This window comes from Argopecten irradians, chromosome 6, assembly GCF_041381155.1.
Source record: "Argopecten irradians isolate NY chromosome 6, Ai_NY, whole genome shotgun sequence".
NCBI classification, from domain to species: domain Eukaryota; kingdom Metazoa; phylum Mollusca; class Bivalvia; order Pectinida; family Pectinidae; genus Argopecten; species Argopecten irradians.
Window position 1 is genome coordinate 21657182 of NC_091139.1, and position 17156 is coordinate 21674337.

The window sequence follows — 17156 nt, forward strand, 5'->3', positions numbered from 1 at the left end:
GGTCCTTTCATGAATTCATATGAATTATCAAACTAATTAAAGAGAAAGGGGAACATCATACCCATGACTAAATATGTAGGTTAGTTGTACTATGAAGCTGCATGCATTAACCCATACTCCAGGCACATGTATTTAGTGAGTTAGAGACTATCTAAAATAATAATTTTAAAGAAATGTAGGGGAATGCTAATTATAGATTATCTTCATATAGATAAACTAGAATACGAAATAAAAAAAATCAAAGTTTCATAAAAACAATAAGAAAAACTATACTGACGGTCTAAGATGAGGTTACAACACCATACAAAACTAAGACAGATTCCCGATGTAGTCCGACTAATTTGCCGTGTGGCGCACCCGTAGGGAGGACCTATATACTGGAGTCAACTATAGATTTTATTATTATAGTCTCCCAGACACATTAAAATGTGTTACATGGATTATAAAATTACAAGTTACATTTTCAACTGCACGTGGCAGGATGGACAATATATATCATTACCAATTACTAAAATATGGACAATTAATTTGGAAATTAACAATATTTATACCGTACTACTATCATAGCTTTTATTCACATTTACAAAAATACCATCATTTTTCTAATGAATAGAGACACCTTCTTCAATAATTGGATATTACAAATACCTATAAGGCCACCCATCTTATGAAGACTGGGATTACTATAATAATACTGTGGGATATATTTAATACGTATATTTTTTATTTCTTCGTGTTTACATACAAAAAGATAGTGAAATTCATCCCCGATATTTTCATTGCATAAATGGCATATTCTTTCACGTTTCTCAACATTACGCCATCTTCCAGTCTCAATTGGAATTTTTAAATTTGATGTACGGAATTTAGTTATGTATACTCTATTCATTTCCGATAATTTTATAAGATAATTTTCAAATCCAAATTCTTTTTTGTATATTAGATAAGTTTGCCCTCTTGAGGAATTTTCCACATCTGAGAACCATTTTTGTATAAACTGATCTTGAAGGCGCTGTTTCATAAAACTTTTATAAAAACTGTTAATCATTTGTATTTCATTGAGGAAGACAATTGACTGACCAGATTCATCAAAAATATTTTTAATGAAAGATATCCATTTAAATGTGTATATTCCTTCGAAATGTAACTTCGAGATTAGTTTATAAAGTATACTACTTAATTTATTTTCATTTTGTATAAGTCTATTCCAAAAACACAGCATTCTCAGTTTGATATTTATTTCGAGTGGGAATCTTCCCAGTTCCCCATACACCATAAAATCTGGAGTGCTACTTCTGACTTTAAGTATTCGTTTGCAGAATTTCAGGTGTGTTTGCTCGACTGACTTTAAATTCCCATACCCCCAAACTTCGGAACCATATAGCAGTATTGGTTCAACTAACGAATCAAATAATTTTAGTTGTAAATCTATTGGAATAGCTTGGTTACGCACCTTTTTATATATAGCGAATATTGATTTTTGGGCTTGGTCAACCAATCTGTTAATAGCGTTGGAAAAATTACCATTATATTTAAAAGTGATGCCTAAATATGTAAAAGTATCTGTTGTTTCCAAGACATGACCGTTAAGCACGAAATTATACACCTGTTTAGTTTTCCTCTTGCTGAACACTAACACTTTAGTTTTGTTAATATTTACCTGAAGTTTCCATGTATCGCAATACTGTTGGAAAATATCTAGTGCGTTTTGCATACCTTCTGGTGTTTCGGAAAGTATCACAGTATCATCTGCATAAAGTAATATGAATATTTTCAAAAATATGCTTAATTTATCAGACATTTTCTGTTCGATAGTCTCAAGGGAGCTAACTCCTGCAACCTCCATATATTGTTCTAAATCGTTTAGGAATATTGAGAAAAGAAATGGGGATAGATTTTCACCCTGGCGGACACCAACTAGGCACGGGAAACAATCAGATATTTGACCATTGTATTGTACACAAGATTTTATATTATCATACATATTATAAATTACTTTAAAACATTTTCCCTTTATTTTGCTTTTCCTAATCTTTTTCCATAAACCTATACGCCACACAGAATCAAATGCTTTTCGGAAATCAACAAAAGTGCAATACAGCTTTTTATTATTAGCGAGATATAGAGATATCAGAGATTGCAAAATAAAAACATTATCCATCGTGGAGTGATTCTTTCTAAATCCTGCCTGATTTTTTGAAATGAGGTTTCTTTGAATAGAGTATTTATTCAACCTTGTGTTTATGATAGAAGTAAACAATTTCCCAAGACAACTTATAAGGGTTATTGCTCTATAATTATCCGGATCTTGCTCACTTCCTTTATTTTTGTACATGGGTTTTATAATACCAATAGTCCAACTCTCAGGTAATAATCCTGTATCCAAAATGACATTAAAAAGTTTACAATATATAGTTAATAGTTCAGGCGGAGAGTTTTTTAAGTATTCATTTAATATAGTGCATATCGCGGTCGATGTCGGGAAACAATATTATAAGACGACCCGTGTTACGAAAATGAACAATTGATTTGTTCAGAACGCGATAATAAGTGAAGTACTGCTGTAACCGTACGCTAATAACTTTTGTGATTCTACAAAAATATCAAATTTCGGTTAAAAAAAACCCTATTATTTTAAATCCGTACTCAGCTGATGAACATCTAGTAAAAGTGCTCACAGTAGGCCTAGCAGAAACATATTTATTACATAACTAGCCCGTCCAGCCATATCATAAAACTATTATGACGTCACATGTATTTTGACGTCATAATACTATATGACGTCGCATGATTTTTTCAGTAGACGGAAACGTGATATCCGAGCCGGATTTCTAATGTTTTATATAGAGACAAAATTTTATAAGTTATGCGTATATTTCTATTAAATTATATGATAAATAGAATTTTACACTCGTGATTACATTGTAAGTGATATGAAATTTATTAAACTCGTTAAATAATCTGATATGCCACTCGTCTAACGGCTCGTGGCATATCAAAGTATTGAACTCATTTGATAAATTCATATCACACAGCCACTCATGTAAGATCCTCTATATATTGGACGTACATGTATTATACTCTTTTAGTATATGGGGATCCCCCGGAGTAGGCCTTAAGATCATATGTGGTAGATGCATTTTTAATCCAGCCTGAATAATATGCTTCTAATATTCAGTTGGTCTACATATTAAAATATCTTTAAAATGCCCCCCTTCGTCATTGGAATCGTATATTACACGTGCTATGTATCAATATTCATCGGCTTAGATATTGACATCCATCAATGAACGCAATATCGTTTATTGCTCAAGTTTACATTTAACTCGGCATTTAAACGGACTTTTTATGGAGTTTATCCACAGATTTGTAAACTGTACGATGAATCGAATATTTCAAATGCAGATATCAATTCTAACATAAGTTTCAGAACTCATGTACAACTACATGCGTGTACATCCTCAAACTACTGAAAGGGTGATACAATTTCAAAGAACTATACTAGTATAAACCTAAGGTAAAAATATGATATACCACTATGTGCTACATAGTAAATTGAGAGGAAATCTCCCATTACGTGACGCACATGGATGTAAACCTTCACATATTAACTTTTGACAATACATTTCAAATGAGATTTTGAAAACGTCCAGGTTTTATAGACAATAACTATAGCATGGCTTTTTGATTATACCAGTTTCAATTTGTTTCTCAGTCTTGATGTCCCATAAACCCATATCTCGTCTTTTTTAATGGCAACGCAAAAACATGTTTTGTAGTGTGTGTATGTGTGTGTGTAGTATTCTAGTTTAGTTTGAGGAACTTGTTACACTTGTTCTATGTTTTTTAACTTTTGGAACAAGATTCAGCTCATACCAAATATACTGCAATCATACAATCCTACTACCGGTATATATCACGCAGCGTCCTATGAGATATAACGCATGGTCCTTTGAGAGAGCATGCAGCGTCTTATGATATGAGATATAATTCTTCAGAATCCTAAAAGATATCATGCAGTATCTTATATTGCCTAGCCCTTAATGCTTCTTAAATGGAAACACCGGGTCAATATTCGAAACATTACCCTCCATGACGATGTATAAGCCACTGACAACAGTGAAACAATGACCAATATCAGGTTTATAAGCTAATCCAATAATATGAGACATCGGTATTGAGAAACTTCTGATGGCCAATACCGACGTAATGATAAAAAGTGTCTCGTCGTGTTATACCTCTAACATTATTGGAGTAGTCTAGCTTATTAGTTACTGACAAGAGTTGAAATTTGCTTATTTTATCTAACTTCCTTGAAATGAGGTTAAGCTCTTTTATTTGGACAAACTACTATCCGAAACTATATAAGCTTTAAGTCTCTCAACTAAAAATATCAACTCACAGAGTCACAGGTAATTTGACAACTACCTGGCTGTCCTCTTCAGCCCTACATGTGGCTAGTTAGGAGCTACAGACTAATCTGGAGTAGGATTCATCTACAGCCTGATCTGGATTGGGATTCATCTACAGATTAATCTGGAGTGGGATTAATCAGTGGACAAATCTGGAGTGGGATTCATCAACGGAATAATCTGGAATGGGATTCATCTACGGACTAAACTGGAGTGGTATTCATCAACGGACTAATCTCATCTGGTGTGAAATTCATTCAGACTAATCTGGAGCGGGATTCATCTACGGACTAATCTGGAGTGGGATTTATCTACGGACTAATCTGGAGTGGGATTCATCTAAAGACTAATCTGGAGTGGGATTCATCAACGGGCTAATCTGAAGTGGGATTCATCTATGGACTTTCTGGAGTGGGATTCATCAGTGGACAAATCTGGAGTGGGATTCATCAACGGAATAATCTGGAATGGGATTTATCTACGGACTAAACTGGAGAGTTATTCATCAACAGACTAATCTCATCTGGTGTGGGATTCATCTACAGGCTAATCTGGAGTGGGATTCATCTACAGACTAATCTGGAGTGGGATTCATCAATGGACTAATCTGGAGTGGGATTCATCAATGGACTTATCTGGAGTGGGATTCATCTATGGACTTTCTGGAGTGGGATTCATAAATGGACTAATCTGGAGTGGGATTCATCTACAGACTAATCTGGAGTGGGAGTCATCTGCAGTGTAATATGGAGCGAGATTCAGTCACATGACCCAGGGGTTAACTGATGTCATGTTACTGAATTTTTATACTAGCATGCTACTAGCCCAATGACATTTCTAGTTAAATGAAGATTATTCATTTGAACAAACTTGGTAGCCTTCATGCATGCTTCAACCTCATATTATCCCGAGGTTTCTGGGTATTACTAGTAAGAAGTCCTTTTAATCGATGTGGAGCTTATGAGACCAATTTCAATGAGACATGTTAGTTGACACAGTGGCAGCATAAATTTTAGACCTTACTCTTGCTTTCCTCAGCTATAAACAAACACAAGAATTAACAGCAAACATAAAACTAAGGAACCAGTACAATACCTTACCCATCAGTTGATATGGAAGCAAACAAAGATAAAATGAAATGAAAAATTAACAAGTTTTATTTATTTCCTTAAGAAACATCAACATATTTTAAATGTGCATTACAAAATTATCAAAAGTTTACAGGGTTAAAAAGAAATAAAAAGATCATGATCTGACTATCTGACTATCACCACTGGGAATGGAAAAATACATTATTAAAAGTTTAAAAAAAATTTCTGTTTTACTCAGATCTTCAATTTATTGAAACAGTCATAATATTTTACTTAACAGCTTCAGAATTTCATATCAATATGCTTTTAAATCTGGCTCCTTTTTATTGAATGATATTGTCTTTGATTTTATAATGAATAAACAAAAACCTTCAGAATACATCAATTTCAATACTACAACAGATTTGCCTTTAATAGGTCCCACCTTCCAGTGATTGTAATATCATATTTTGATGCAAGTTTTGTGACACAACAATGATTGGAAGGTAGAACTTAGCAACAGTAAATCGTACTTTACCCATGTTTTAGTATCTCAAAATCCTGGTCTTCTCTTGTATTACATAAAAATTATTTGCAAGTATTAAAATTCAAGACAATCTGAAAAAACCCCACTGATCCTCATTCACTTGATTCATTATTTTCCTTGACCAAACAAAATTATAAACAATTTCATCATGTACTATGTTTTCAATCAATGCAACCACTAAACATTCCATTCACAACAGTAACAAACACTTACACTCCGACTCATCTGACAAAAGCAATTCTCATTAATACATGTACAACTAGACTAGTATATGCTATCTCATAATAATGACAATAAGACAATTTTATGGTTACCATAGAACTCAAACAAGGTGTAATAGGCAAAATCATAGCACATAGCAGTAACTTGATTATAAACAGATTTACTGTTGATTCTATACTTTATGATTACCCAATGCTTTATGTACCCAACACACATCTTAGGATTTAGTATTATATAAAAAAAAATTAATTACTGACATTGAAGTTTTCTAATATGCTTAATTTATTATCTGCTAAGTTAAAATTTCAGAGTTCATTTTCTAGACACAATGCTCTCTGTCCTTTAATTGTTATGTAAGGCTGACTTAAACAATGGATTTCAAGATGTTGTACAGAAATAAGGACAGTAATACTAGTATCAATTTAAATCCATAAGAATGTAATAAAGCTGATTTACTAAGAAGTACTTTCACGTTTGTTTGTTTTTCCAATGATGTAAAAAAAAATGAGAAAGGAACAAGATAAAAAAAAATCTTTCTACAAATATACCAATTTTCAAGGTACACCTTTGCCTGTGAATAATATTACAAAAAGTTTATGCTTCCACAACTAATTCCTATTAAAGTCCCCCCCCCTTAAGTTTTAAAGGCTTTGTTAAATCTAAGGACCTGTAAAGTCTAAGGTTTTCTTATTGCAATCCTTGTCTGAGCTTTCCACAGTTTTTACAAATAGTATTTTCATCAAAATTAAAAATAGTAAAAACCACTGGCAATTAGTGATCAGATCAATCCAAAAAAACTACAAGTAGAACTTGGATTATAAATGTATACATCAAATGTGATTGTTGAACAAAATTAATATTGAGCACCTGTACCTTGTGTTTGCAAACAAAATAGAAAAAAGATTTGTCAACTTTTGTAGGATGATTTAGTTACACAATAACCTTCTGTATATCAAACAAGAGTACTTTATAATGTAAAATTTCATTTATGTAAAGTCTTCAATTGAAATTTAAAGTTGGTGTTAATATTTCTAAAACTGAGAGAATTAAAATGTTTATGAAAATTAAGGAGTTTTCTCTTCTGAGTTTGATTTGCACTCTTCTGGTGTTTCACGGTCATCCTTTTCACTTTTTTCCTCAGATTTTGTAAAACTGTCCTGTTCATTGTTCTGATCATCACATTCTTCATCATGTGTATCATGTTTTGCTTCTTCCTCGTCTTCAGCTTTATCCTCGCTGTCATCAACCACACCAACCAATTCCTGTAACAACAAATGACAGATTTTATCTACATAGACACCTGTTTGTTTCGTTTATACAAATCGTTTTTTATTTCAATATCAAACAAGAGGCCCATGGGCCTTAACGGTCACCTGTGTTCAGATACAGAATGAAACAAAGACATGCATATAAACACTATATATTTGCCCATCAGGCCCTTGAAGTCAGTCAGTGATTTTATAAATTTGACTTTTTAATCTATGAAGATTATTTGGTTCCATCAAATCTGTGAATTCAGAAGAAAGATTTTTGAAATGTTATCCATTTTGACCCCTTTTGGCCCACCCCTCTGGCCCCTGGGGGTCGGCCAGGACCAATATGGATATGATGTTAAAATGCTATCTCAGACTAATAATTCTAACCCAGTTTGACTAATTTCCTATGAAAAATAGGCAAATAATGTTCATAAATGTGTTTTTCCTATATAAACTAAAGTAAACTTGACCCCCTCCCCAGAGGGAAACATGGGACCCCAGGGCCATGAAATTCACAATTTTTGTAAAGGACTTTAAGACCTTTCAATCTATGCAGAGTATTTGATTCTACCAGTTCCAGAATTTCAGAAGAAGATTTTTGAAGTTTTAGCCTATTTGACCCGTTTTGGCCCCGCCCCTAAGGCCCCTTGGGATCAGTCATAGAAAATTTGGTAATAAGATTCAATGGTCATCACATAGGGATAATTCTGACTACAATTGACTAATTTCCTATTATAATGACTAAATAATGCTCAAAAATGTCTTTTCCCTTTATAAACTACAGTAAACTTACCCCCCTCCCCAGGGGGAAACCTGAGACCCAAGGGTCATATAATTCACAATTTTCATAAAACACCTTAAGACCTGCCTTTTTTATGACGAGTATTTGATTCTACCATTTCCAGTATTTAAGAAGAAGATTTTTAAAGTTTTAGCCTATTTGCCCCTTTTGGCCCCGCCCCTGTGCCCTGAGGGGGTTGACCAGGACCAATATAGATATAATATTTAAATGTTATCTCAGGCTAATAATTCTAAACAAGTTTGACTCATTTCCTATGAAAATTGAGCAAAAAATGCTCATAAATGTGTTTTCCCTATATAAACTATAGTAAACTTGACCCCCTCCCCAGGGGGAAAACGTGATGGGTCATATAATTCACAATTTTCATAAAACACCTTAAGACCTGTCCATCTAAGAAGAGTATTTGGTTCTACCATTTCCAGTATTTAAGAAGAAAATTTTTTAAAGTTTTAGCCTATTTGCCCCTTTTGGCCCCGCCCCTCTGCCCGGAGGGGGTTGACCAGGACCAATATAGATATGATATTAAAATGTTATCTCAGGCTAATAATTCTAAACAAGTTCGACTCATTTCCTATGAAAATTGAGCAAAAAATGCTCATAAATGTGTTTTCCCTAGTAAACTTGACCCCCTCCCCAGGGGGAAACATGAGACCCCAGGGTCATATAATTCACAATTTTTGTAAAGGACCTCAAGACCTTTCCATCTATGAGTATGTGATTCTACCATTTCCAGGATTTCAGAAGAAGATTTTTGTAGTTATAGCCTATTTGACCCCTTTTGACCCCACCCCTAAGGCCCCTGGGGGTCAGTTATGGAAAATTGGTTAATAGGATTCAATGGCCATCTCATACGGATAATTCTGACAATATTTGACTCATTTCCTATTACAAATGATCAAATAATACTCAAAAATGTGTTTTCCCTATATAAACTATAGTAAACTTAACCCCCTCCCCAGGGGGAAACCTGAGACCCCAGGGTCATATAATTCACAATTTTTGTAAAGGACCTCAAGACCTTTCCATCTACGAAAAGTATGTGATTCTACCATTTCCAGGATTTCAGAAGAAGATTTTTGAAGTTATAGCCTATTTGACCCCTTTTGACCCCGCCCCTAAGGCCCCTGGGGGTCAGTTATGAAAAAATTGGTTAATAGGATTCAATGGCCATCTCATACGGATAATTCTGACAATATTTGACTCATTTCCTATTACAAATGATCAAATAATACTCAAAAATGTGTTTTCCCTATATAAACTATAGTAAACTTAACCCCCTCCCCAGGGGGAAACCTGAGACCCCAGGGTCATATAATTCACAATTTTTGTAAAGGACCTCAAGACCTTTCCATCTACGAAGAGTATGTGATTCTACCATTTCCAGGATTTCAGAAGAAGATTTTTGAAGTTATAGCCTATTTGACCCCTTTTGACCCCGCCCCTAAGGCCACTGGGGGTCAGTTATGGAAAATTGGTTAATAGGATTCAATGGCCATCTCATACGGATAATTCTGACAATATTTGACTCATTTCCTATTACAAATGATCAAATAATACTCAAAAATGTGTTTTCCCTATATAAACTATAGTAAACTTAACCCCCTCCCCAGGGGGAAACCTGAGACCCCAGGGTCATATAATTCACAATTTTTGTAAAGGACCTTAGGACCTTTCTATCTATGAAGAGTATTTAATTCCATCACATCTGTGAGTGGAGAAGAAGATTTTTGAAATTTTAGTCAATTTTACCCCTTTTAGCCCCTCCCATAGCTCCCTGGGGGGTGGGGACCATATAATTCACAATTTTGATTGGCCTTATGCCTTAGAAGGTTTGTGCAAAATTTCATTGAAATTGCTTCAGCAGTTTTGGAGAAGAAGTTGAAAATGTAAATTGTTTACGGACATACGACGGACGACGCACGACGCACGACGGACGACGGACGACGACGGACAAAAGGCGATTAGAATAGGTCACTTGAGACTTCGTCTCAGGTGACCTAAAAAAAGGAAAAAGCAAGTTTAAACTAAATGAACAAATGACAAAGTAATTTTAGAAATAACATTTAAAGACAAGTTGTATAGCCTAACTACCAACTTTTAATAAAAGAATTTCATGTATGTAATCATATCTCCTACCAGCTGCATTGTATAATGCTAAGTCCATTTGACAGATTAATAGCTTGCATCTTTAAAATGACAGTAATAAGAACTTTACCAAGTCTCAGTCCGCTCAGATTAGATAAACTTTATCAAAAAGTAGGCAATTCTCAAAATCCACTAAAGTTTTGAGTTTTCATCTCAAAAGAACTAGAATCCAGTATTGACGAAAAAATGTTTCGTCAATTTTATCTATAGTTCTGATGATCTAATGTATATCTTAACCCAGTTTCAGAACAATTGGAATGGAACAACTCTACACTAACAAAATCTACTAAAATTCGGTATGTTTAACCCAAAATTACCTGTCACAACCGCAACAAAAGTGAACTTAAATTATGCAAATTTTCAAAATTCTGAGTTTTCAGCCAAAAAATACCAGAGCCAGTTTAAAGTGAACAGTCAGGCAAGGATGGCTTAAGTCGGTAAAAATGGTGTGAGTGTATCCAGTATAATTTCTTATGAAATGGAAAAATAAAATCTCTCGTCAAAATTTGTCTGCGTACGAAGAAATTAATTTAAAGTATGGAAATTCTAAAACGTCCTCCCGGCTCACTATGTCCGTGGTTACATTTCCACGCAGCCTCGCTTTCAATGCTTTCAACTTTTCTTTACTTTAATGGTCAGAACTGGGAAACTAAGCAGAACTTGACCGTCATATTAATATGTGAGAACTTTTGGAAGGCCAATGAACGTATTCATACTAGTTTTCTTTGCCCGACTATTCACTTTAAACATTTTCACCAATCTTTGTCAATCTGTTCTGACTGATGCAAAAAGTAATATGACCAAGTTTGAGTTCAAATGTATGGGATGAAGTTTGTCTAAAGTCGACTTTAATGCAGCTGCTGTCAATGCTGCCAGAAAAAACAATATTTTGGGTTTCACCTTCCTTGGATATCGTCAACAGGGAGACAAAACAGACGTGATATGCAAAAACATAATATGTTATTATGAGATTCCCCTTCTAATTCTGAAGTAATTTACCTTAATTACGCCAGCAAAGTATTCTGCTTGGTTGGCCATTTTTTCAAGTTTCTGGTTTTCGTTTCGAAGCTCCTCAATTTCACTATGAAGCTGAAATACAAAATAGATATGAATAACATTTATATCATTTCTCTTTATACAGGAAGTGTAAGATCAAGCAATCCCCAAGGAATCTTGGTTATTCCGTCTTTGCATATTACAGAGTTAGCTCCCTTGCGGGTAGGTATCGATTGTTACGTCATTATTTTGTGAGCGCAATTCACGTCTTTTTCTCCGAAACGTATGACGTTATGCTCGCAAACACATGACGTCACAATCAATACCTACCTGCAAGTGCAGATAACTCTGTAATATGCAATTTCAGAATAACCGTTTATTAGTCAAATACAAATTTGATGTATCAATTTACTACTTTTCCCTGTCTATCTCTAGGTCTCCTTTTTTCCAAACCATTACCACATATAATTGGAAGTTAGGAGTATATGACTGTCTGTCAGCAGTAAGTTCGGAAATGGAACAGGCACAACTTTAGGCCCAAAGCAAAACCACATACAATCTCAGGGTACAAATGCCATAAAGTTGCAAATGAGGATAAGATTCATTTGAAAATTCTTGAGGGAATAAAAGCTATTGATCTATTAAATACACAGATTTTAAACACCAAAGTTGAATAATTATAATTTCCTAGTCAGGAGAAGGATCTCAATATCTCCATGAAGCATGCTGCCAAAGACACGAACCGAACACACCCCAATTAGTGGCAATTACATTATAATGAAAAATGAGCAAACCAGTAGCCCCATTGTGCTGAGACTGAGTGCTAAGCAGGAGCAGAAACTACCATTTTTATAGACTGGTGTGTCTTGGCAAGAGGAAAGAACCCAGAACCTATATCACAGATGCAAGCGCTCAACTCGTGGTCAAAAGTGAACCGATGTCAAGGGAGATGTTAGGAAAAAAGTCAATTAATAGAAGGAATCAAAGACAAGATTCTAAATGAAGTTGCATTTTATGATGCAATAAGGATAGTAGGTACAATTATAACACCCTACCTGTAGAGCAGCGCTGTTATAAAGACATGGATGGCTAGCTACATGCATATTTCAATTGGTCTCACAAAATAAGATACCAAATTCACTTCCCACCAGCTAAAATATGCTACATATTTTACCTGTTCATTTTCAGTTAATGATTCATCCAGTGCTTCTCTCCTGCGTTCAGCCAAATCTCGCCAGTAGTTTTCTGGAATTTCCTCTGAAAAAATGATTCATTCTTTTATATTCTAACTATGAAAAGGCAACTTTATAAAGCATAAGAGTTACAGAAAAAAACAAACTGAAAGGTGATAGTTTTTAATTTTTCATGGTCCTTATGCATACCATTGGAAAGTGTAAGCCAGAAAATCCTTGACCAGTAGCTAGCAAGGATATGACAGTCAATTACAATCCATGTAGACTCTATGACTAGTAGTGATTTAAAGTATCTACCTTTATTTCCCCTGTTGCAACCCGCCTCTTGTCCCATGAGGGGTCAGAAACATGATTTATACAAACTTTTTTCCCATTCTTTGGGGGATGGGAACAATGTTTGTATAAATTGTTACTGGCCAAATTGGTTTCATCCAATGGTTGTTTCTCCACTAAATCATACACAACCAAGTATATGAAGCGTTTTCTACATTAAATTGAACATACCATTGACCATTAAATCATAAGCCTCCTGATCAACACCCTCCTCTGATAGAGACTTTTTCTCTGTCTGAACTCCCTTTTCATCAAATGTTTTGTCCTTACTATCCGGCGTCTCTGGATCAACATAAATCTGAATGCTGTCCTTTCCACACTTTTCCTTCTGTATAATACAAAATTATATCAGATAAAAAAAAGTTATGAAGAAATAGCTTTCACATTATCTTTAGTTTGCTTTTTGGTACAAAATAAAGGTCTATCATTAACCTATATGTTTTAGAGATATTCTATTGTTTATGATCACCAGTCAAACTAGTTCTTCTTGTCAAGTTTCAGTAAATAGCACTGGTAGAACTTGAGAAATTCAAAATGGGGAAAGTTAATGGAGTGCCCATGGCAGATATCTGACCTACGATTTGGTCAGATGACCTTAATTCAAATACCTGGAGAATGTTTAGAACTTAATTATCACCCAGTGGTGGGAGCCTAGTAGAAATAAGTAGTGACTCGTTTTAATCATGAGCGGCTACAACCTATGATACATATCCAATACTAAGCTGGTAATATTCAGCAACTGAATAATGGTACAAGGTATAGTGTATATATATTTGCAGTTCTCCAGATATTTTTTGGGGGGATGGGTAATTGTACTCACAGTTTTGAAAAGAAAGAGTACAACTCTGACTTCTGTGAAAACCCAAAACTTAACCGAGATATATCAGAAAAGTTCTGTGGTTATTGTATAAAGTAATCGATGACAAGCCTGCAATTTTGCAAATATCTAAATGGAACAAGAGAACAGTTAGTGTAGACTCTTGTGCATGACTGGAAGATTTTCCTATTAAGAAAAAAAAAATTCTGGATGTAAGAGCTACCGGTAATAGTAATTGCAAATATTTATAAGGGTAATTAGTACCCATTCATACCATATTTAGGGGTAATTGGTAAATTATATGGACATTTTAAGTTGATTTTACTCATGTATGAATCTTTACTGGATCACTCTATGTATACCTACTTAAAGTTGAAACTGTTGTGTTGTCTAATTGACAAATAAAATACTCAACGCCATCGATATCTTCACAGCAACACATGTATTCAGATAACTGCAAGATCCGGATCGGATCATACATATTACAGTTTGGACAATACATACGATATGCACTATCATAACATAGGGAACACATTACTATAACATTTACAACAGAAACCATTTTTTCCTAAATTAGTTATCTCAAGTAAAAGGCTGAAAATTTGAATGAAAATCCTACACTGATGATAAATGCATACATTTGTTTGTATTCATATTTGTTTGTTGGGTATTGTTATTCTGCTATTTACAGCCATGATGATTCAAGTATGTTCCAGGTTTTGGATATAGAGGAAAAATCTGGTTTAGACATGTGGCAGTCTCATGTAAGAACACTTATAATAGTACTGTACCTGTGCATTTAGGAGGGCATCTTTTCCAAGATTCTTTCTGTCTTTCACAGCAGAATACTGTAATGTCTGCAAAGTTTTTCTGACATCTGTTGGTGCCTGTAAAAGAGGTTATAGTTCCTATTTTCCTAGTTGAATAACACATATTATTGCAACTTTTGTAAAAACTGGTTTACAACTGAATCCGGGGGTTTCGAGATCCCAAAACAACTTGAGTAAAGTACAATTTACCGTTGATTAGTCCCACCTTTCGGTAATTATGACGTCACCCACGAAACTCATGTCAAATGACGACGTCATAATCACCGGAAGGTAGGACTAATCGACGGTAAATAGTATTTTACTCACGTTGTTTTGGGATCTCGAAACCCCCGTGTTAAAGACTACATTAAGAATTAATTCCTCAAACCTCTACCAGTATTTTGATGACTAGACATTTTTAATATCATACCAATGTAAAAAATATGTAGCAAATTCAGTGGCAATGTCATAGGTGAATGAGTTTTATCAGTGTTGTATAGTGCCATAGTAAGCAATGGAGGTGATTAAGTTTATGACCGACTTTAACCAATAGGTTGGGCACAGTCCCGCATATGTGTTTGAGTAACAGTCCTGCTTTTTTTTTGTTTAATTTGAGTAATCATTTAATCATGCAACCTAATGCATTTTTATTTCACAGAATCCTGCATTTTAGTAACTATAAATGGTTACTTCAATTCAATTCATTTCAACTTTATTGCTTTCATACATCCATACAAAAAGGATCAATCGCAAAACATACATAACACACAGTAGATTAAAACAACAACTTAAACATTTATTAAGCCATGCCAGCTTTCCTCGGTTCAAATGACTTTTTAACAAAGACACTCAAATATGACTGTTGCAGTGACCTGTATTCAAGCGTCCAGAATGGTCTTAACTGGCTTTCAGATCGTTCAAAACCACAAATCACGTGAATAGTTGCAACTCCTACCCCAAAAGTTTAGCATCATGCAACGACAACCAATGAAAACTCTTGAAAATTGCCTGGATTGACTATAGAATTTCAAGTGGTGTTTCAGTGCATGGATTCGGGAACCAAACAAAATGGCCACGAAAATCTGCAAACTTTCAAAATGACTTGGGATTAAACTTATTGTGATGGGGTTGTGAACAGGTTAGTGTTGATATATGTGAAGAATAACATCTTATTGTATTATCAGTGCGGTGACACATGCAGACAATCCTTAGAACAAATTTTACAGAACTTTTACCGAAGGTGGTGAAAATTTTGGTCAGCGATGCATTTCATTCCTGGTGTTTTTATATAGTATATAGGGGTATTTTTTTTATATATATGTATGTATACTATATATTATTGACAGAACGTCAAACTCCTGTGTTATAACACACTTCTTTTTTTGTGCAACACAAATCTTCATTGACCAAACCTGCTTTGGTAGACTGCACTCTTTATGAAATCTCGCGATAATTCATGAGATATTAGCAAAATTGTAAACATGACGAAACCAGGTCCCTGACGAATTTAGAGCACATGACCATCTCCGACTAGATCTATTGGGAGCATTGGAAATAAAGGATTGAGTATTTAACGGCGGTCCATGAAAATCATTTCGTATTTAATCTATTTTATAGCCAAATGGCGATGTATTTTCAAAAGTTTCTCTTCGTGCTATAGGCCTACTGTACCTAACAAAATAACATTGTCAGAGTACGAAAAAAACCCACACCAATGGCAATGTATTGTTGTCATTACGAGTTCTTGTTAATTAACGAGAACAAATGTTGCTATTAACTTAAGAAAGAAGTATATAGTAAACAAACGTATTACAAGTCTATTGAGTCCATCTTGAGAAGCATTCTTCCCTTTGAATGCGGCCATTCGGATATTTTCTTGTTGTTTTTGTCCAACAGTGGTTGCCATTTTGTCTTGAAGTTCCCGCAATCTTCTGGTCACGTGACAAGGCTGGTCTGAGTAAACCCGAAAACGGAAGCCCCATTATATCATATTACCCGGAAACTACGAAAACGACTACAAACATTGTTCAGAATGATGAAACTATTTAATTTGGCGGACGCTATATATTATTATCAATGACGAATAAAGGTTTTATGGTTCTAAAATAAGCTATATTGAAAAACATAGTTCACTAAATCTATTGAATATTTTTTTTGTAACGTGACAAAGTGTACATGTATTTTTGTGAAGATTTTTATATAATTTTAATACGAGCACCGTTTTCTCCTCATTATCACCAAAAATTGTCACCAAAAATAATCATTAAGAGAAAGGAAGCATTTTCTTAAAAGGCATTTACACATAATTCTGCAGTATCCTGTAGATGCCTTTCGAGAAATTAAAAAAGAAATAACAAAAAAAAAAAAAAAAAAAAAAAAAAAACCACGGTATTTAGTCGCAGAGCTAATGAAGAAATTCAATATGGTTAGAGAATTTATATAATTTGAATGTGTGCATCCTTTCGCCTTTTTTTTAATCATATCTCATAAAAGTGAAGCTATAAAGTTCAGTACCCTGTCACCAGCTGTGTAGGCCTACTTCCTTTTTTTCAGA

The 17156-nt window shown here is 34.4% G+C and overlaps 1 protein-coding gene across 1 annotated transcript; it reads right to left on the reverse strand.

The window, feature by feature from the left end:
- Positions 1 to 5551: 5551 nt before the first annotated feature.
- LOC138325319 (geminin-like) lies at positions 5552 to 16572 on the reverse strand. The gene is made up of 6 exons (XM_069270881.1): positions 16416 to 16572; positions 14585 to 14680; positions 13148 to 13304; positions 12625 to 12707; positions 11454 to 11543; positions 5552 to 7513 (listed from the first exon to the last, which is right to left on the reverse strand). The coding sequence occupies exons 1-6, from the start codon at positions 16506 to 16508 to the stop codon at positions 7316 to 7318; spliced, it is 717 nt and encodes a 238-aa protein (XP_069126982.1). The 5' UTR covers positions 16509 to 16572; the 3' UTR covers positions 5552 to 7315.
- Between the last annotated feature and the right edge of the window lie 584 nt (positions 16573 to 17156).